The sequence below is a fragment of the Microcebus murinus genome, chromosome 2 (assembly GCF_040939455.1).
Source record: "Microcebus murinus isolate Inina chromosome 2, M.murinus_Inina_mat1.0, whole genome shotgun sequence".
Taxonomy (NCBI): domain Eukaryota; kingdom Metazoa; phylum Chordata; class Mammalia; order Primates; family Cheirogaleidae; genus Microcebus; species Microcebus murinus.
Genome location: NC_134105.1, coordinates 32572588 through 32593742, shown reverse-complemented (window position 1 = coordinate 32593742; position 21155 = coordinate 32572588). Strand labels below are relative to the sequence as shown.

Sequence of the window (21155 nt, the reverse complement as noted above, 5' to 3'; positions counted from 1 at the left end):
CTTTCTCATTAGCCCCAAGAAGGTACCTAGCATCCCTTATCTGTCATGCCCCTTCTCATCTCCTATTCTCCTAGCCCTAATCTGCTGTCTCTATACTCAGAATAATATTCCTATTTTGGATACTTCATATCAATGGAATCATACAACATATGGTCCTTTGTGAATGGCTTCTTGCAATTAGCATGTTTTAAAGGCTCACGCATATTGTAGCATGCATCAGCACTTCATTGCTTTTTATTGCTAAATACTATTCCAACATATGAACACACCATATTTAATGTATCCATTCATCAGATGACAGATATTTGGGTTGTTTCCACTTTTTGGCTGAATAATGCTGGTACAAACATTCATGTACAGTTTCTGTATGGACATAAATTTTAATTTCTCTTGGGTATATATCTAATGCTATAGTTTGAATGTGTCCCCCTAAAAATCATGTGTTGGAAACTTAATCCCCAACACAAGTATTGGGAAGTAGAGCCTAATGAGAGGTAAGGTCATGAGGGCTCCACGCTCATGCAGTGATTAATGCTGCTTATAAAAGGGCTTAAAGCTGAGAGTCTGATCTTTCTCCCTCTCCCTCCCACCCCCCTTCCTTCTCCTGCTCTCTTACCCTTCCATCTCCCACCATAGGATGAAATAGCAATAAGGCCCTCACCAGATGCTGGCCCCTTGACCTTGGACTTTCCAGACTCCACAACTGTAAGAAACAAATCTCTGTTCTTTATAAATTACCCAGGCTTAGGTATTGTTATAGCACCACAAAATGGACTAGGATATCTAGGAATAAAATATACCTAGGACATATGGAAATTGTGTTTAACTGTTTGAGGAAATACAAGACTGTTTTCCAAACCACCTGCACCATTTATAATACATCCCTACAAGCAGTGAGTGAGAGTTCCAATTTCTCCACACCTGTTTCAACACTTGTTCTTATCTTTTTGGTTACAGGTATCCTAGTGAGTGTGGAGAGGTCTCTCACTGTGGTTTTGATCTGTACTCCCGATGGCCGATGACGTTGCTGACCATCTTTCCATGTGCTTATTTCTTTACTTCTAACTAGCCAATCCCACATAACTCCAATTCTCTGTAATAGTTAATAATTCTTAAACTTTACCTGTTCAAATTAACGTGTGATTTTTCTCCTGATTGGACCCAGACTCCTGCAACATGGGTAGTCAGTGACTTTCTGGGTAGAAATTAAATATCCTTTAAAACAAGGGTTTAAAACCCTTTAAAACAAGGTTTTAAAAATAGAAAACAGAAGAGTTAAGCTGAAGAATACTTTGTCACTGGTCAGATATTCCCTTTAGAAGTAACTGAGAAAGTCTGCAAGTGTGTGGGGAGTAAACATCCAAGGGAACAGAACTTTCAGTTCTGCCTATGTGGGTTCATCTTTGTTTTTACAAAAAAAACCCACAAAACACCATTCTGAATAGGAGCTGCTCTGGTTTGGTTTTATTGGGGTTTTTTGCTTATTTGTTGCAATGGTGTTCAGAGGACAAGGTTCTAGACATAATTTTTTATTTGGAAAATGTGACTTCTATGTGGAAGATTAAAAATGCTGAATGCAAGCTGGGTGCATGCCTGTAGCCCTAGCTACTCAGGATGCTGAGGCGGGAGGATCATTTGAGTCCAGAAGTTCAAGGCCAGCCTGGGTGACATAATGACATAGTGAACCCTGTGTCTTTGAAAAAAACATGCTGAATGCAATCAGTCTTGAGAAAATTCAACTGCAATGTTTGAAAGGATGGCTTTCCTTTGCCTGACCAATTGAGACAAGAGGTAAAGACTGGTGTTGAAGGTGAGTTTAGGAGATGGCAATATGCCCAGAAAATCAGAAACAGAAAATTGTAGCTTGAAAGAAGCAACCAACAATATGTGAAAAAACAAGCATGGCTGTGTCCCAATACAATCTGCAGGCCAGTTTGTCAGCTTCTGCCATGTATTATATATGGAAACATAACATGTAGTGAAAGTATAAAAATGTGTGGGAATTTAAGAAACCTTTAAATCAAACATAGTGGCTTTCTCTGGTGAAGAAGGGAGGGAACTGGGGAAAAACATTTGTGGAAAGTATAATGTGCTATTTATTTGGGGGAAAAAAAACTGAAGCAAAATAGCAAATTAAGATTTAATAATGGGTACCATTATATTGTTCTGTTCTTATATGTGTAAAATACATCACTAGAAAATATGAAATAAATGTTCCCTTTCATTGCTATTATTTCTCTGAGACTTAAGCCTATGTAGTAGTTCCATATTGTTTATCTGCCCGTATCTTTAAAAAAAAACAAAAAAAAAAAAAACAAAAAAAACAAGCCGCGCCGGGCGCGGTGGCTCACGCCTGTAATCCTAGCACTTTGGGAGGCTGAGGCGGGCGGATCGCTCAAGGTCAGGAGTTCGAAACCAGCCTGAGCGAGACCCCATCTCTACCAAAAATAGAAAGAAATTAATTGACCAACTAAAATATATATATATACAAAACATTAGCCGGGCATGGTGGCGCATGCCTGTAGTCCCAGCTACTCGGGAGGCTGAGGCAGTAGGATCGCTGAGCCCAGGAGATTGAGGTTGCTGTGAGCCAGGCTGACGCCACGGCACTCACTCTAGCCTGGGCAACAAAGTGAGACTCTGTCTCAAAAAAAAAAAAAAAAGAAGAAAAAAAAAAAAAAAAAAAAACAAGCCGGGCGCGGTGGCTCAGGCCTGTAATCCTAGCACTTTGGGAGGCCGAGGCGGGCGGATTGCTCAAGGTCAGGAGTTCAAAACCAGCCTGAGCGAGACCCCATCTCTACCAAAAATAGAAAGAAATTAATTGACCAACTAAAAATATATATACGAAAAATTAGCCAGGCATGGTGGCGCATGCCTGTAGTCCCAGCTACTTGGGAGGCTGAGGCAGTAGTATCGCTGAGCCCAGGAGATTGAGGTTGCTGTGAGCCAGGCTGACACCACGGCACTCACTCTAGCCTGGGTAACAAAGTGAGACTGTGTCTCAAAAAAACAAAACAAAACAAACAAAAAAAAAAAAAAAAGGAAAAAAATATAATATTGTAGAGAAATTCTGCTGGACTATTGCAGAATAACTATGCTGGAACCATGAAAGAAGCTATGCCATCTTATCAGTTCCAGCAAAAGACACTATTGCACACCTGAGGGAAACAGTAGGAACACAGGGTGTGGCACCTGCCCTCGAGGTGCAGGGTGATGCGTGCAGTATAACGAGGCACAGTATAAACAAGGAACAGACACTGTGAGATGGTGCAATTAATAACTGTAAGGCTCAGGAAAAGCTTCTACAAGGTGCTGCCTGAATTAAATTGACTGTGGCACACTAAAGCAGCAGAGGCCAGGAAAGGCCTTATAAGCCATGCTAGGCAGTTTGAAATGTATCCCATCGGCAATGGGGAACCACTTAAGAGATTACGTAGAGAAATGACATAGATATGTATTTTAGAAAAATCACTCAAGTAGTAACATGGAGGATACACTGGAAAAGACCAAGCCAAGAGCAAGAAGAAGCCATTCTACAGCCCAGGCCACCTGCCCTCAAAGAGAGGATGTACCTCTTGAAGAGTACCCAAAGTGATCCACCAGGGTCCATAAATAAGAGACACAACTCCTATTCATAAACTTTTCTGGTATTTAATTTCACTGACACTGGCCTCCTGACACAATCCCTGTGTCTGACATCTGTGGCACACAAGGCTTGGGAAGATTCCTTAGAAAGTGCGAAAATACATGGAACAGAGGGTGGTGTGGTGATGCCACCACTCATTCATTCACTTCCTAATATAGTACAGTACATTAGGAAGCAAACTTCCTAATGTTTATGCAGTACAAAATGACATCAACATGATTAATCTCATTAAAAATGCATCTTCTAAGTAGGGTCATTAACTAAACTTGACAATGAGAGAGCAAGAAACCATGAAACCAGCACCACAAAGAAGTTCTCCAGTTATCATCCGGCCAAGTAACTGTAAGATTTCTAGAACTTAAAGAGCAGTTGTATATTTTTCTTTTACAAATATACTGTTGTTCCCAGTTTACTGACCTTTCCTGGAATGACAAATGTCTGTCAGCAGTATGGTAACTAGCAGACATTCCAAAAATACACACTTCTGCCCTTCCAAGATAAAGATGTCGTAACAAAGAAACTTAGCTGTCTTTTTTTTTTTTTTAAAGAAACCACATTGAGTGCATTTTGAAATGATGTTTGTAAACATTTCCATCCTTATGTTGTTACCAAAAAAGATATTAAAATGTCTCATAAAAACCCTTACATCCATATACCAGCAGTTCTCAAAGTGTGACCCAAGAACCCTTGAGGTTTCCCAAGACCCTTTCCGGGGATCCACAAGTTTAACATTATTTTCTTGATAATTCTAAGATGTTATTTGCCTTGTTCATTCTCATTCTCGTATAACGGTCCTGCAGAGTTTGCTAGAGGCTACATAACACATGATGGGATGACATGATTGTTCTCATGGCTAATGGAATGTGTATTTGTACGCTCTTGTGATTTAAAATTTTCTCAGTAATTTTTAAAACATCAAATATCAATAAAACCCACAAAGATGGGGGTATTCGATAATTTTTAAACTCTAAAGGATCCCTAGACCTAAAAGTCTGATAACCACTGCTATATACTATACTTTAAAAACTCAGTAACAGAATTTTCTGACTTGTTTAACATATTCCAAACAAAAGGCTTCAGGGAGTTTTTAAGCTGCGTTAAAAATACATAAACATGCCACCTTCCGATTATTTTGCAAGAAAAACTGACATCAAGGAAAAAGGAAATTTACTGACCTACAGACAAATAATAAGACAAAGTAGTAGATGACATTTAATCAGAATAACTTAATAAATTAAGTTCTACAGGAGTTCAGAGAGGAAGAACCCATGTCAAAACAAGATGACCAGGAAGGAACTTAATGGAGAACCAATCTGAATTAAACTTCCACTATCATCTTTAAAGAAATCATCAGAAGATGACCAAGGAAGAGCAAAATTTCAGAGGGGAAGAAGTCAATGACAGGCTGAGAAGAAGTAAAGCATGTATGTTTTAGTAGTCCATGCAGAGAGCACATCATGGCCACATAAGTGACAAGAGAGTGTATGCACACACACTGCGCCACTTCTGAGCAAGGGCTGGAACAGCTAAATGGCCACACATACTCTGTTGGCATTTAAACAGTGTTTAGATTGGTATTGTATTCTCATCAACTCCCTCTTCTTGATCTCAGAATAATTCCCTTATACTCAACACTCCCACCCCAGCATCATCAATCACTTAAAATGCATAAATAGGGGGTAATGGGCATTTATTGAAACCTTAAAATCTGTACCCCCATAATATGCCAAAATAAAAAAAAAATTAAAAAAAAAAATGCATAAATAAAACCACAATGTTGGCAGTGGGTATCTTTAGGTGGTGAGATTTGAGGCTAATAATCACCTACCCTGGACCAGGTAATATACTAAACATTAGGAATATTAAAACTATTATTATTACAAGAGGTCCTTTATGTAGCTAATAGCACAGGACCAGGCTTTTTACATCTATTCCCTCAAATACTCACAGTAACCTTGCAATGTAGGAATTTTTATCTCCATTTTCCAAATTTGAAAACCAAGAAGATGCAAAGGATTCTGAAGCCTGCCCAAGGTGATACAACAGAAACTGGTGAAGCTATCATTGAAATCCTGGTCTGCTAACTCTTGTATATGGTCTGCTCTAGCCCTGGGCAGGATATGGACATGTCCCTCATATTACTGCCACAGCCTAACTGTATCCTCCCCTCCAGTCTCACCTCATTCTAATCTCTTGTTATACATAAATATTTTATGACTCTTGTGTAGCAGGCATGGTACTACTGTTGCAAACTTCAGAACTTCCCATGTCAGGGAAATAGGATATCCACTACAATGCCTCTTCTACACACGGTGATCTTCCTAAATGACAAAACTGATATAAAGTCATTTTCTCCCTTCAAATCCTTCAGTGGTGCCTAATCACTTTCAGGATAAAGCTTTAACTCCACAACTCTCAAAGCCCTTCACAACCTGTACTTGACCAACTTTTTGAAGCTTCATTTCCCACACACTCCCCAAACATGCTTTGTACCCCTGCCACACAGGCGTCTTCAGGATGTAGCCACGCTCTGTTTCTAGGCCACAGCACATTGTTTCCTGTGTGAAAAGCCTTTTAAGCCCACATCTACCCAGCTAATAACTACTGACTCTTCAAGATTCTAGTTAGGTGTGAACTTTTCTAGAAAACCACTACTTATATTCCCCATGTAATATCAGAGACCCTTTTAGGAGATCCCACAAGACCTTCAATCACAGCCCTTATTGTATTATATTCTAACTGCTCCTGGTCCTACCAGACTGGAGGATCTTTGAGACCAGGGACATGTCTTTCATACCTATCAAGCCACAACCATGTTCAGTAAATAACTGTGGAGTGATTAGAGCACCTAGTCTAGTGGGAGACACAGACATGTGTACAACTAAATAAAATATGGTAAGTATGAAAATAAGACATATAGTAGGAAAGCTATCCAAGGAAGGGGAGAAAAAGTAGGACTATCTGGGGGAATCTTCACCTACATCTTTGGGGCTTCTTTATCTGATTCCTCAAAGTTTCTTCAAACCCTGCTGCTGCTGCTGCTGCGATATCGTGAGTGCTTACTCTGTAGTATGCATGAAGTAAAGTACTTTTCATGAACTAATTCGTTTAATTCTCACAAGTACCTTATGCATTTCACTGATGAGAAAACTTAGGCTCAAGAACAAGACTCTTGCCCAATGTCAGACAACTAGTTATTGGCAGGGCTAAGACTTGAACCTAGGCCGGGTGATGGCTCATGCCTGTAATCCTAGCACTCTGGGAGGCCGAGGCAGGCGGACTGCTTAAGCCCAGGAGTTCAAAACCAGCCTGAGTGAAACTCCCATCTCTACTAAAAAATAGAAAGAAATTAATTGGCCGACTAAAAATATATAGAAAAAATTAGCCAGGCATGGTGGCGCATGCCTATAGTCTTAGCTACTCTGGAAGCTGAGGCAGAAGGATTACTTGAGCCCAGGAGTCTGAGGTTGCTGTGAGCTGGGCTGATGTCATGGCACTGTAGCCTGGGCAACAGAGTGAGACTGTCTCAAAAAATAAATAAGATTTGAACCTAGAACTTCTGTCTCCTAAACCAGGGCTCCAACTAGCACTCTGCTTCTGTTCATTGTCAAAAGTAGAATCTCCCCAAATACCAAGTTTGCTAGGCTCAATTAAACCAATAAGGTTAAACTAAAATTCTTTATTTTAACCATTTGACTGAAAATGCAGCTCAAATGATTACATACTTCCTGACTTCTTAAAATAGTCCCTCCCTCAGGAATGACTATTATAACTGGGATTTAACAGATTGCCCTTGTATCAACAGCCTTGGCCTATGAGCATCTACAAGTGCTTGTAATAGAGTTTTGACTCTCAATCCACCATTACCCTATGTCTAGTTAGAGGTAATACGGTCAGTATGCTTATCTCTAATAGGCCATCTGATTTGCTACCTCTAATCTTCAATGGGGCATGATACCCATAGACAACATAGTAGTCATTAGTGCTGTTCACAAAATATTTCTGGCTCTTTGCTTTCCAGGCATATACTAAGACTGTAATTCCTTACCGTTCTTTAAAGTTAGGCATGGCCAAAAGTGACTTGCTTTGGTCAATGGAATGTGAATGAAAGTGACATGTGCCACACTGGGACAGAAACTTGTCCATGTGACCAACATTTTTTCATCGAATTAAAATGATCACAGAAGCACCATGTTAAGATGGAGTTTCCATCAGCCTCAGTTCCTGGGTGACTGTAAGGAGAAGAGTTTCCTATGCAGTCATGCTGGACATGTCACATGAATGATAAGTCAACTTTTGTTCTGTTAAGCCACTGAAGTCTGGAGGTTTTTGTTAGTGCAGCCTAATCCAAGCTATCCATACCAACATACCAGACTTCTCAGTAAGGGAGTCTCTCATATAAATAACTTTATCTATAGATTTTATGACAAACATTTTTTTTGCACAAAGAATTTTCTTCGTATTCATCCTGGTTCAAAGAAATTTTCAAGCTGGGTGAGGTGGCTCACGCCTGTAATCCTACCACTTTGGGAGGTCGAGGCTGGAGGATACTTGAGGCCAAGAGTTTAAGACCAGCCCGGGCAATATTGAGACCCTGTCTACAAAAAATAAAACAATTAATTGGGCATGATGGTGCACATCTGTAGTCGCAGCTACTTGGGAGGCTGAGGCAGGAGCACCGCATGAGCCCTTTGAATCTCTAGTTATTATTCTTACCCATGTTTCAGGGCCATATTTGTAGTCCCAGCTACTCGGGAGGCTGAGGCAGGAGCACCGCATGAGCCCAGAAATTTGAGGTTGCAGTGAGCTATGATAATTAATGCCACTGCACTCTAGCCAGGGTAAGAGAGTGAGATCCTGTCTCAAAAACAAAAAAAGCTATTTTCAATTAAAATATGTTTGCCAAGTACCTACTATGTACAAAACAATGTGTTAGATGATGAAAAAGTCCATGTCTTGAAAAAGCTTCAGTCTTATGTTGTAGGTAGAAGCGGGATTAAGGCAATTATAGCAAAAGAGTAGACTCTAATGTTATAGTGGTTTAAAGGAGAGAGACATCTAGATGGGGAGAAAAGTATAGAAAAATGTCACAAACATGACACATGGTTTTTGGCTGTTTAAAAAAAAAAAAAAAAAAAGAAAAAGAAAAATGTCACAAACAAAGTTCCATATCATATTTGGTTTTGAGACAAGATCTCACTCTATTGCCCTGGCTAGAGTGCAGTGGCATTATCATAGCTCACTGCAACCTCAAACTCTTGGGCTCAAGTGATCCTCCTGCCTCAGCCTCCCGAGTAGCTGGGACTACAAATATGGCCCTGAAACATGGGTAAGAACAATAACTAGAGATTCAAAGGGGTCATTTAAGATAGAAAAAGCCAACATGAGCAAAAATATGGAGCACAAACAGCAAAGCACAAAGAGCAGATAGTTCCACTGACCTGGAAATCATAATAAAACCTAAGGGAACGACAAGAAATTAGTTTGCCCATGCTGCCCATGCCAGGCTGGCCTGTGCCTAACTCAACAGACAGTGGGGAGCCACTGAAAGTCTTAGCCAGAGAAGTGACATACCTGGAAGTGATTGTAGCACACACAGTAGATGGTAGGAAATAAAAAAATGTTACAGGGTTTCTGTGGTAATTCGCAGAAATGGTATCAATGGCCCTAAATTAGTAAACTGACAGTAGTGGAAAAAAGTAGATTTCAGAAATGGTATGGAGGTAGGATCAGCAAGACCTGGCAACCAACTGAACACAGGGACAAAAGAAGAAAGGCAAGAATGAACATGAGGTGCAGATCCTGGGTAGTTAAGAGAATGCTATTCCAAATAGCTGAGGTTAATAAAAAAAAAAAATGACAATGTCAAATCAGGTGTTACTGTACTTATTTTCTGATGGTTAGCTATCCTCAGCTTCCTTTGAAATAAATACCACTACCTATTTATCCTTTGCTCCATCCAGGACAAAGGTACTTCTTGGATTATTGCCATCAACCTACTTTTTGTACAGCCTCATCTTCACTTTTTCCAATATGAAACTCCCTGGAAGAAGCATCCATGAGCATTTCAGGTTGTCCCTGTGCCTCTACCATCTTCACTTTTTCATCTGCTCATTTCTCCTTCCTCTTCAGGCAACCATGCCTACCCACTCTTCATGGCTCAACTCAGCTCCCCTGTGAAACCTTCCTCAGACACATGGATTTCTCCTTTTCCTGATTTCTCATAGCACCTACTATCTTGGAATTCTGGAGGCATTATCATTACTTACCACTGTCATGTGTGTACTTTATTCCCACAACTATATTATAGGCCATCAGAACAAGTTTCATATCTTAAATGTTTTTGAGTTCCTCCTCAGTCAATGCCTTGCACAAAATATGTACTCAGGAGACACTTTATTGATTGATCCAAAGTCAATTAGTCTCTAAGAATATGAATGTCTTATTTCATCATTAATAATTTACTTTTATTACACCATGGTTAGATATTTAGACATGTGAAATGGAGAGATTCACAACTTAATACTTCAAAATATCCTTGAGTTAAGAATCTCAACTCTTGGGAGCTGTTGTTGCCTAAGAGATTATTTGAAAATACGACTTGGTCATAAATATTTGTACCAGCTTCCTTTTAACCCTATGACTGTTAACGTAAAAAAAAGTACACCAAACAGTTCAGTGATCCTCAGTCCAAAATGATTTTTTTTTTGAGACAAGGTCTCCCTCTGTAGCCAGGGCTACAGTCCAGTGGCCTTGTCATAGCACATTGCAACCTCAAACTCCTGGGCTCAAGCAATCCTCCCAAGTAGCTGGGACTACAGGCATGTGCCAACGTGCCCAGCTAATCTTTCTATTTTTTCTAGAGACAAGGTCTGGCTGTGTTGCTCAGGCTAGTCTTGAACTTCTGGCCTCAAGCATCCTCCAGCCTCAGGCTCCCAAAGTGATGAGATTACAGGGTTGAGCCACTAGGCCCAGCCCCAAAATGATTCTTAGAAACAACCTAATTTGTCATTAGGAGTGTTTTACTTTCAGTAACCTAGTGGTTTTTTCTACCTTCATGTCCAACTATCTATAGTATAGACAATTCAAAATATATCCACAGAAAAGTTGGTATATTTTACTTTCTGGACTAACAGCTGCCTTCATTAGTCCCTCCCTCAATTAACTGCAATAATTCAGTTCTCATGTTTCACTCCCTCCCGGTATATGAGAGAAACACAAACAAAAATGAGGTTTATTGAGGAATCATAAAAATGGGCATTGTCATAAAAAGGAATCCAAAATACTCACGAGACACTCTCCTAACAAAACCTGCTCTCCTCACTAAGATATTTCCTCTTGCGAGCAAAATCACGGAGGAGACAATGGGGAAAAGTGTCAGAAGCAAAGAAAGCAAGCAAGGGGTACTTTGCCAGTCAAATTGACCCTGGTCCTTCTGAATATCTGGCCCCAAATAGAGCAGTAAGCAATGACAACCGCGACCCATATGCTGCTGATTCGGGCTCAGGCTTTCCCTGTACTTCTCCTCCCTCTTGGCACAGCGGGGCCTGAATGACAGTGTCCTTGCTTTGAGCCCAGGTACACTGCAAAGCGGGGTCTCGCTGGGAGATCACCTCAGACCGCTCGGCCGCATCCGGCCCGCCTTTCCCCCCAGGCCTGGCAGCCCCTACACAGTCGAAGTCATCCAGGGATTGGGCTCCCAGCCGGTGGGACAACTGGGCCGTACCCCGCCCCCTCCTCCCCAGCACTAGCGCAGGCTTCGCGCCCCGCCCGGCCCGGGGACCGCGGGCAGCGGGGGAGGGGCGGGGCAGCGCGGCGACCGTTAGCCGCGGTCTGCCGTCACGCCCCAAAGCTCACCGGGCAGGCCCTTACCGCAGCGGAGAGGGAGGTAGGGGGGAGGCGGCGCCCGGCCCCAGGCGGGACGGGAAGGCGGAGGCGGCGGCGGCAGCCGCGGGGGACCCCGGCGGGCGCCCACGACGCGGTGGGCTGCATGGGCGCCGCCATAGTGGGGACGCAGCGGCGGGCGGAGCGCGCGGCCACGACCAGGTCGGGCGTCCGCGGCCAATGGGCGCGCGGGAGCCGGGCGGGGCGCCGGGCTGGCCAACGCGGAGCTGCGCTGCCCGAGTGGGCGGGCGCGCGCCGGAGCTGCCCAGTAGGCGCGGGAGCCGCGGAGTTCCCCGGCCCGCCCACCCCGGGGACCCGGGCTGAGGAAAGGGAGCGGTGCGTGCCAGCCTCGCGTCAGCGCCCTCAAGGGCACACCCGGCCGCCTGGAGGAATCCTCCTTCCCAGGCCTCGCCGCCAGACGGCCGCTTGGGCCGTCCCGAGGACCTAGCCCCTTGAGAGCCTGTTTCCTTGCCCGTGCGCGGAGCTCAAAGTGCAGGGTGGTGACGGTCATTCCACGCCGAGGACACCTCATCTCGCGCAGCCAGTCCACTCCATCAGGCCCAAGGCTTTGGACCTCCGTGCCCAATCCTGTGGGGTAAGGCCACGGAGGTCCATACTGCTCTTGTGCATTAACTTCAGAGCCTTGTAGAAAGTGTTTAGTCTGGGCACATGGGCATCCCACCCACATACCCTGTGCAGCTGTCTCCCACCCCACTCTCATCCCCGCAGCTGAGCCCTGGCATCATCTGCCTGGGGCACAATTTAAAACTTAATTCCTCAGAGGGGTCAGGGGAGACTTCAAACCGTAATCCTAGGATGCTAGCACAATGACCCTACCTTGCTAAAGGAAGGTAGCTTGTCCTTTGTGGCAAAAAGCTTCTGGTAGCAGCCTGGCTGGCCGGCCTTTTGCCCGGGGTCAGTCTTCTAAGGCCCGGACGTGACCGAAAAGGCAGCCAGTGAGGGAGAAAACAGGCGGGTTCCATGTGATATGGGAAAGGCCCGTCCCCTCTGAGTTTCGGTTTCCTCAGGGTCATCACGTTGGCCAAATAAAAAATGCAAAGTTTCTAGGAAAATGGTCAGCTGTTAAGAACTCTGCGGGGATTAGACTAGGCACCTAGCCCTGCAGATCCTTCAGCAGGGTTGAGGACACTGGGGTCAGTGAGAGAAGCAGGGAGGTCTGAGACCCTGTGAAGAAAGGCTAGGGAAGTGCTCCAAAGATGTGTGCCCCCAGGGCTCAATCACCAATCCACTAAGGCCTGGCTCTGCCCAGCCTCCCCTGGGAATGTTCCTACAGGGCATAAAAGTCAACCTTCCTTTCTTGGCCCCAGGAGAGAATTGGCATAGAAAAGCATCTTTGAAAACTGCTGCTCCTCCCACAATCAGACACCAAGTAGCAACTACCTCCTAATCCTGAAGGACACAAGTACTGAAAGTAGCTAAGCTGACCCAAGCCTCTCCTGCACTGGGACAGGGCCATGCCATTGGGTATCTAGCTGTCCAAGGGCCAGCTGGAGCAGATCTTCTATACCCAAGTCCTGTTACTCACTGTCCCCTCCATGCCCTGCAGCTCCCCATCATTGTCCACTTCAACATCAGGGACCCACAAGGTGAAGGGAACCAGGTCTTCCTCCAGGGAAGCTTCTCACCAACAACAGATGGCTCAAAGCAGCTTCAGGACCCCACTGGGGCTGAATCCTTTGCTCTTCAAGCACCTAAAATGCACTCCCCTCCTTCAAACTGGTTCCAAAATTTGTGTAGAACAAAGATGTTGTAATGGACTTAGGCCAGTCAATGAAGATGTATCAAGCAAGAGATTAGACTATTGAGAGGACTGGGCCGTCTGGTGCTTCCTTGATTATCTCCTCCTGCCCATCTCCCAGGAAGGGTATACAACGCAGAGGTGCTCATAGCCCAAAGTATACCTGCTCCCATGTCCCACCATGCTTGGCCCAATACAGAGCTTCACAAGGAAAGAACCCATCTCTTTGGAACAGCTTCCTAGATCTGCCTTACTGATTTTTATAATACATGGCCCTGTCCCAGAGCCAATGACTCTAGATACACCCCAGCATGACCCTGGGCCATTTGGGCTCCTTGGGGCAGACAGCCAATCCTCTGCACAACATATTTTATTGCTAAGGACAAGGTGATGCACCGGTTTTCAAAATAATTTGGTTTATAGCGTTCATACGTAACAAAAAAAGGGGAAGTATTATAAATCTGATTCTTGTATACACAGGGTATAGGTGTGAAGCCCTGCAATCCTGGGCCCAGGCAAACAAATTCATGAGGAGTAAAAACCTGTTTAACCCCTTCAGTGTTGCCCTCTAGTCCCACCCCCACCCCTAAATCAGCTCCCTCCCACCCCCAGTGGGCCTCCAGTGGCCCCAGTTGCTTCAACCTAACCCTCCCAGCCCCTGCATGATTGCAATATTCTGTTGATAGAATCACCCACCAGGCTCTGCCTGCTTCCATCATTAAAATCCCCCCTTCAGGGTAATCCCCGCCCATACCTAGTAATACTGTGCCACAAGGGCTTTGTGCCTAGTGTTGTGGGCACACACCCATGTTATCCCTATGTTCTCCTTCAAGGGAAGACAAAGAAGTGGCATCAATTCTTAGCATCTCAATACTGCAGCTTTGCCAGCACTCTCTTGAGGTTGTTCTGGCAGGGACAGATGTCACACCCATCTCCAGCCAACCCCTAGGGGCCCTTACTCAGCTTAGCTGAGGGCAGAATTTCACATTTTGTTTCCCTACATAGGCAAGGAAGAAAGTAAAGGCCAGGGGCTGGCAGAAGCTGGTCCAGACCAAACATACAAAGATACGCACACACCCACCCAGCCACCCACCCACACACACACATAAATACAAAAGTGGGCATGGGGGCAGGCACCAGCACCTCTACCTAGTTGGTGCGGGCAACTGTTAGGAAGCTAAGTCCTAGGCCAGGAACAGGGCAATCAGTCCAGCCAGCACAGTGGACCCCTTTATAGACTGGGGTCAGTGCAGCCACAGGATTCCAGTACTCAGCCCCCCCAGCTGGAAGATCAGCAGCTGCTGTCACGTGTCCAAAAACGGCTTGTCCTTTCACTATAGCAGAATGCCACGAGGATGGGGTGAGAAGATGATGGAGTTCGTTAGTTCATTCCTTTTCTTTTTACAACTTCACTTTTTGAGACTTCAGAGTTCCAAGTGTCTGCTGTGCTGTGGAACCTTGGAGTGCTCTTGCCTTGAGGGCTGGGAATCTCTTGGACCCTGGAAGCACCTACTCCATGATGGCCCGGTATAGTGCAGGCTCAATATAATCTTCCCGGTATCTTGAGTTGATAACTCGTTGCCGTTTCTTTTCTTGCTTAACCTCTTTCTCTGTGAAAATCTCGTTGAAGCGCATGTCTGAGGCTACCGACTACAGAAAAATAAGCAGGCCAAACAATCACTTTATGGCCAACGGAAAAACACAAAGGGACAGATCCTTGCCTTGTTCCCTCCCTCCCAGACAGGAACCAAGGGCACAAGAAAACAAACACTTAGGCTGGGTGTGGTGGCTCATGCCTGTAATTCTAGCACTCTGGGAGGCTGAGGTGGGCAGATTGCTCAAGGTCAGAAGTTCGAGACCAGCCTGAGCAAGAGCAAGACCCCGTCTCTACTAAAAATAGAAAGAAATTAATTGACCAACTAAAAATATATATACAAAAAATTAGCCAGGCATGGTGGTGGATGCCTGTAGTCCCAGCTATTTGGGAGGCTGAGGCAGTAGGAATGCTTGAGGCCAGGAGATTGAGGTTGCTGTGAGCTAGTCTGCTGCCACAGAACTCACTCTAGCCTGGGCAACAAAGTGAGACTCTGTCTAAAAAAAACAAACAAACAAAAACACTTACCAGTCTAGACTTGACTCTCTTGGGAAGCTCTTCATCCAGCGTATACACATCATCTCTCTTAACTACAAGCTGTGAGCCATCCTCAAACTCCACCTATCAAGGAAGCAAAAGCCTTTTGGCTAGGAAATCCCTTACTCTCTCCCTGGTCCACCACGTGCAGTGTCCGTGCAGCCAAAGGAAGGAATTAGAACACTGAAGTACGGGCTACCATGTTTGAAGCCACACTTGACAAGCTGGACACAGGGCAGACTCCTAGTTCTAAAAGGGTTACCAACTCACTAGTTCTCCCAAGAGCAGACTGCCTCTGGCCCAATAGGAAGCAATGATTTAATTACATACCCCCTCTCCCAGCAAGAACCTTTGGCTACCTGGTACATTTGGATGGGGTGGGAAGCCACAAACTTCGCTCCATAGACTTGGCCATCTGTCCATCTCACTTGGACCACTTCCCCTTCAGCAGGAGGACCCAACTGGAGACAGTCCTGGCTCTGAGGAAACAGGAAGGAAGGAGAGTGAAAAAAGGTCCATTTGAGCACAATAATAACTGCCATGTACTCAGTAAAGAATGAACCAGGACTGGCCTGGTGCGGTGGCTCACGCCTGTAATCCTAGCACTCTGGGAGGCCGAGGCAGGCAGATCGCTTGAGACCACGAGTTCGACACCAGCCTGAGCAAGAGCAAGACCCTGTCTCTACTAAAATAGAAAGAAATTAATTGGCCAACCAAAAATATATAGAAAAACTTAGCCGGGCATGGTGGTGCATGCCTATAGTCCCAGCTACTCAGGAGGCTGAGGCAGGAGGATTGCCTGAGCCCAGGAGTTTGAGGTTGCTGAGAGCTAGGCAGACACCATGGTACTTTGGCCTGGGCAACAGAGTGACACTCTGTCTCAAAAAAAAAAAGAATGAACTAGGACAAATTCCTGCTCTAATACTCCAAACAAGGCAGCTCTCTGGGCTGAAAGATGCAATAAAGATGTGCTTGCTAAGTCAAAGTCTGCCCTATATCTCTGTCCCCTGATGCTTCTTGGTGACAAAAAAGAATGGCTATAATAATTTAGTTAACATAAAAGACAGGTGCCATAATCAAGAGTCCTTCTTGCATTCCCTCTACTCTTCCTTTAAGGGCTGCCCAGGGCTCTGCCATGTTGAAATGCTACAACTGTATTCAAAATGTGTTCTTAATAGAAAAGGTACTAAAAGAAAGGATCACCCATCATGGCACTTGGCAAAGTATTTTAGAAGTTCTCCTTCCAGAAGTGGGTAGGCATCGTAAGGTGAGTCCTCACGATATTCCCAGTAAAGGGCTTGGTATACAGTGTAAAGTCAATGTACATGCATGTGGGTTGAATGAAAGGTCTGATGGGTAGACCTGGGAGAAAGGTCCTTAGAGACGTGATTAAAAAGTACACATCAGATAAGAGTGGGGGGACAGTGAGTCTATAAAGGGTGTGGATGTTCACAACTGCTCTTACCAATCACGGTACATGACAAGAGAGTTAGAAAAGGTCTGTCCTTCCAGTTCATTTCTTGAGCAGAAACAGCTTATACTGTATTGACAATTCATTTACTTAGTAGGTAATAAATATATTTTGTATCAATCTAATAATTAAGCAGAAACTGCAGCCTCCCACCCCCCAAATCTGCAGAAGTTTTAGCTAGTCAAACTTATGTGACCTTTAATAAATCACTTAAGTTCTCTGCATCTCATTTCTACCTCTTACAACAGCAGTTCTCCAAGTGTAGTCCACGAACCTCTGAGAGGTTCCTGAGGCACTTTCAGGGAGCGTGTAAGGCCATGACTATTTTCATAATGTTAAAACACTAGCCTCTTTCATTGTGTTGACATTTGCAGTGATGGCATCAAATCTATGATGGGTAGAACTGCTGGCACCTGAGCACAAATTAAAGCACTGGCCCCAAGTTCTACTCATTGTTATTGCATTTTTCACCACTGTGCACTCATAATTTAGGGGGGAAAAAGCAAACCTGGTTTCACATAACGTCGTCCCTTGATGGAGCAGTAAAGATTATTAATTTTGTTAAACCTTAATCATTGAATATATGTATAAGTACTCATAAGACACTCTGGCTGCAGACCAAAGTATGACGGTTGCCTTGAGAGGAAAAATACCTGTGTAATTGTTTGAGTTGTGAGCTACACCAGCTTCTTTTTTCGTGAAACACCAGTTTTTATTTGAAAAAAATGACTGACAAACTATGGTTATTCAGACTTGGGGATTGGCAGACAACTTGAAATGAACAAAGTGAGCCTGTCACTTCAAAGAAAACAAGAGTCAGTATCTATTGCCAATAATAAAATTCACACTTTCAAGCTAAAATTAGAATTTCAGAAAAGTTCATTCACCACTGTGAGCTTGAAGCTTTCCAAAATTTAAAGTTTTCTGATGAGATTAGTGATACTAACCATGTGATCTGTTGATATATATAACATTTAACAACATTTGGAAGATCTCCATAGTCCAATGCACCAATGTTTTCTAAATGACCAATGTATGATGTTATAAAATCAGGCATGAGTGAAAGATGCATTCTAAGAAAGAGCAATGGATCTTAATATAACAGAGTATGAAAAGTTCATTGACCTGCTTTCAGATTCCACACTGCAACTAACTTTTAAGAAACTGCCACTTGAGTTTTGGTAGAGCATCAGAGAAGAATAATCACAATTATCTGAAAGGCTGTGAAAATATTCCTCCCCTTTCCAACTACATATCTGTGTGGGGCTGAATTTTCTTCCTATAGTTTAACCAAAACAGTATATCAGAACATATTAAATCAAGAAATGACATTAAGGGGGGGGCAAGGGTATTATAGGTAACTTTAACATTTGTACCCCCATAATATGCTGAAATAAAAAAGAAAAAAAAAAGTGACATTAAAAAGATCTACAAAATTGTAGAAAAATAGCATTCTTTTCAATTGTTTTTGTTTTAGAATTTTTTTATTATAAAGTGAATTATTTTAAATTAGTCTCAGTTTTAATTTCTAATATAGTATATATTCATAGATATAACCCACAAAAACACAAGCTCTTTGGGGTCTTCAATAACTTTTATAAAAGGGAGCCCTGAGATTACTGCTCTATAAATTAGAGATAATACCACCTACTTCTCAGAGTTGGTATGAAAATGAAAGAGATTTTTGACATACAGCATTTAGTATAGCATAGTGCCTGGCATACTGCAAGAGCTTAATAAATGAGAGCTATACTACTATGAATACTACTAATATCAGCTTCACTAAAAGTCTACCTTATAACTAATGAATGTGCTTTTAGCAATTAAGTTGCTAATGGTATAAATGGTATAAAATACCTGATTTGTTAAAGGAAGAAATGGTTTCCTTCTTCTCTACCTTGGCACTTAGTCTACCACATGAAAAGGCAGGGTGTGGGTAGGGGAAACTTAAGTCCTGAATACTGAGCCAGGAAACCTAGGATTGGGTCCAGGGCAGGGTCTCTAGTGTCTCAGGTGTTGTTAAAATAAGCAGGCCAGGTGTCTCCAAGCAGTTTCTACTTAGCCCCAAGGCCTTCAATTATGAAGAGACAAAAGCAGATTCTACACATCTACTAAGAGAACTTGGTAGAAAAGACAGACGGATATGACTGAAAATACCCAGTTACTAAGCAGTGAAACTAATGTTGGCACATGGGTTTGACTAGTGCAGGCTTTTCTATTGCACTAGAATGCCTCGAAGCATAATTTAGACCAAAATATGTGCATGTTTCAAATAATTACAGAAAATGCTGATTCACACAAACTTCTAGGGGAAGCAGGGTACCCTAATGGCACATAATTTTCTTTGCAAGGAAGGACCAATACAAATGCTTCTTTCTGTTTGGGGATTGACTAATGGGACCGGGGAACCTGGATAGAAAAGGCAGGCAGACCTACAGCCAGTTTCCCAGCCAGACCTAGAAACATCCCCCCTGTCAAACTGCCCAAGAAGCTCTTTGCAGACATTACCACTATGTCCTCAGGATACAGATTGTCGCTGAAGGAGCCATCATCAAAGTTGACTTCATAGAAGGTCTCAGTGGTGAGCCTGACCACCTCACACTGGTAGAAACGCCCGTTCTTATGTTTGCTAATGACCTTCTGGCCTGCAGTGATGCTCTGCAAGGCCCCCTTGGCACGCTGGAAAAAACAGAGCTTTATGTTATTCACACAGTAATTTGTCAGGCCTGGCACGTGGTGACCAAGATCAACTGGTTCCTCTTTATTAGGGAAAGATAAGTATGGAAACTGGAAGACAAAAAGGAGAGAAGAGATGGGAGCTGAAATTGGCCTTTACAGATATACACATCCCATCTAAAACACTGGAAAAAACCAGTGTCATATTTTCCTCCATAAATTTTAAAACTTCCCTAGCTCCTAGTCTACAACTCGTTCTTACACTATATTACCTTACCCAAAACTCCCTGAACAGGCTCTTGTGACTTCCCTGTTATTGCCAGGACTGACCAAATAGCATCTATTGATGCTACAGCTCAGATATACATCAAAGTATCAAAGGACAGACTCAATAGGTGACCCGGGGTCCTGGTCCTGCCAGGCAAAACACTCTACCAGGTCTTAGCACTAGCTCTACCCTCTACCAGAATGCTGCAGAGACATCAAAGTTTACATGTACTTTCTTTTTTCCCATCCCTCCCCCATTTCTGCTGCAAAACACCCTGTTCCGTCTCAGTTCCTGATTGCAATTACCAATACCATCATATTGGCATCCTTCCCATCTCTCAAGGGAGTAACCTAAGTCAACTTAATTCATAATCCATCACCCCTTCCTCCTCATCTCTCCATCCTCTCAACCCATGAAGGTCAACAAACCCTGTCAATTCTACCTGTTGTAGGATCGCAGGGTTAGATGCGACCCTAAAGCTCTGCCTATGTGTTACCATTTCAGACCTTATTATCTCCAAGGCTAACTGTTTTCCCTGTCTCAAATTCTTATTCTTTGAATCCTCTCCTCAAACAACCACCAGAGTGATTTTTTTTAAACATATAGTTGAAAATCATAATATTCTAAAAGTCCTCCTCATCCAATGGAATAGAGATCAAAGTCCTAAGCATGGCAGTCTAGGGCCTTCATCACTTCTCTAGTGTCAGCCCACCACACTCCCAGAACCAGTCTTTCATGTTCGTTATTCTGAAACTTGCTGATTCTGTTTCAAAGCCTTGAATGGCCACCTGCTCACAATTCCTTCTTTTTACTTAAGACCCACTTCAAATGCCACTTTCTACCCAAACCCTTTCATAATTCCTCTAGCTAACAATACATGTGTGTTTCTCTGAGCTTCACTATTTAGAGAACTGCAAAAGTCTCTATTGTAGGGTCTGGCACAGTAGCTCACGCCTGTAATCCTAGCACTCTGGAAGGCCAATGCAGGTGGATCATTTGAGCTCAGGAGTTCGAGACCAGCCTGAGCAAGGGCAAGACCCTGTCTCTACTAAAAACAGAAAGGAAATTAGCTAGACAACTAAAAAATATATAGAAAAAATCAGCCAGGCATGGTGGCACATGCCTGTAGTCCCAGCTACTCAGGAGGCTGAGGCAGAAGGATTACTTGAGCCCAAGAGTTTGAGGTTGCTATGAGCTAGGCTGATACCATGGTACTCTAGTCCGGGCAACAGAGACTCTGTTTTTAAAAAAAAAAAAAAAAAATCTCTATTGCGTAGTCAGTGGGTTAACTATCGGGAGCCTTCCCCATTAATCCTCAAC

At 43.5% G+C, this 21155-nt stretch overlaps 2 protein-coding genes across 7 annotated transcripts in view; both read right to left on the bottom strand.

Moving 5' to 3' along the window:
- The window catches only part of ST3GAL3 (ST3 beta-galactoside alpha-2,3-sialyltransferase 3), a 193899-nt gene extending 182219 nt beyond the window's left edge, over positions 1-11680 (bottom strand). For all 4 annotated transcript variants that reach the window (XR_012914863.1, XM_012775890.2, XM_012775885.3 and 1 more), the window contains exon 1: positions 11519-11680. The gene's annotated coding sequence lies outside the window, so the exon portion shown is untranslated. The remainder of the gene's footprint in view (positions 1-11518) is intronic.
- Positions 11681-13643: 1963 nt separating this feature from the next.
- KDM4A (lysine demethylase 4A) overlaps positions 13644-21155 on the bottom strand; it is a 46175-nt gene continuing 38663 nt past the window's right edge. For all 3 annotated transcript variants that reach the window (XM_012775882.2, XM_075997451.1, XM_012775883.3), the window contains 4 exons: positions 19400-19570; positions 15780-15899; positions 15412-15504; positions 13644-14939 (listed from right to left, as the gene is read on the bottom strand). In XM_012775882.2, coding sequence (XP_012631336.1) covers positions 14799-14939; positions 15412-15504; positions 15780-15899; positions 19400-19570 — 525 coding nt within the window. In that variant the 3' untranslated portion in view covers positions 13644-14798. The remainder of the gene's footprint in view (positions 14940-15411; positions 15505-15779; positions 15900-19399; positions 19571-21155) is intronic.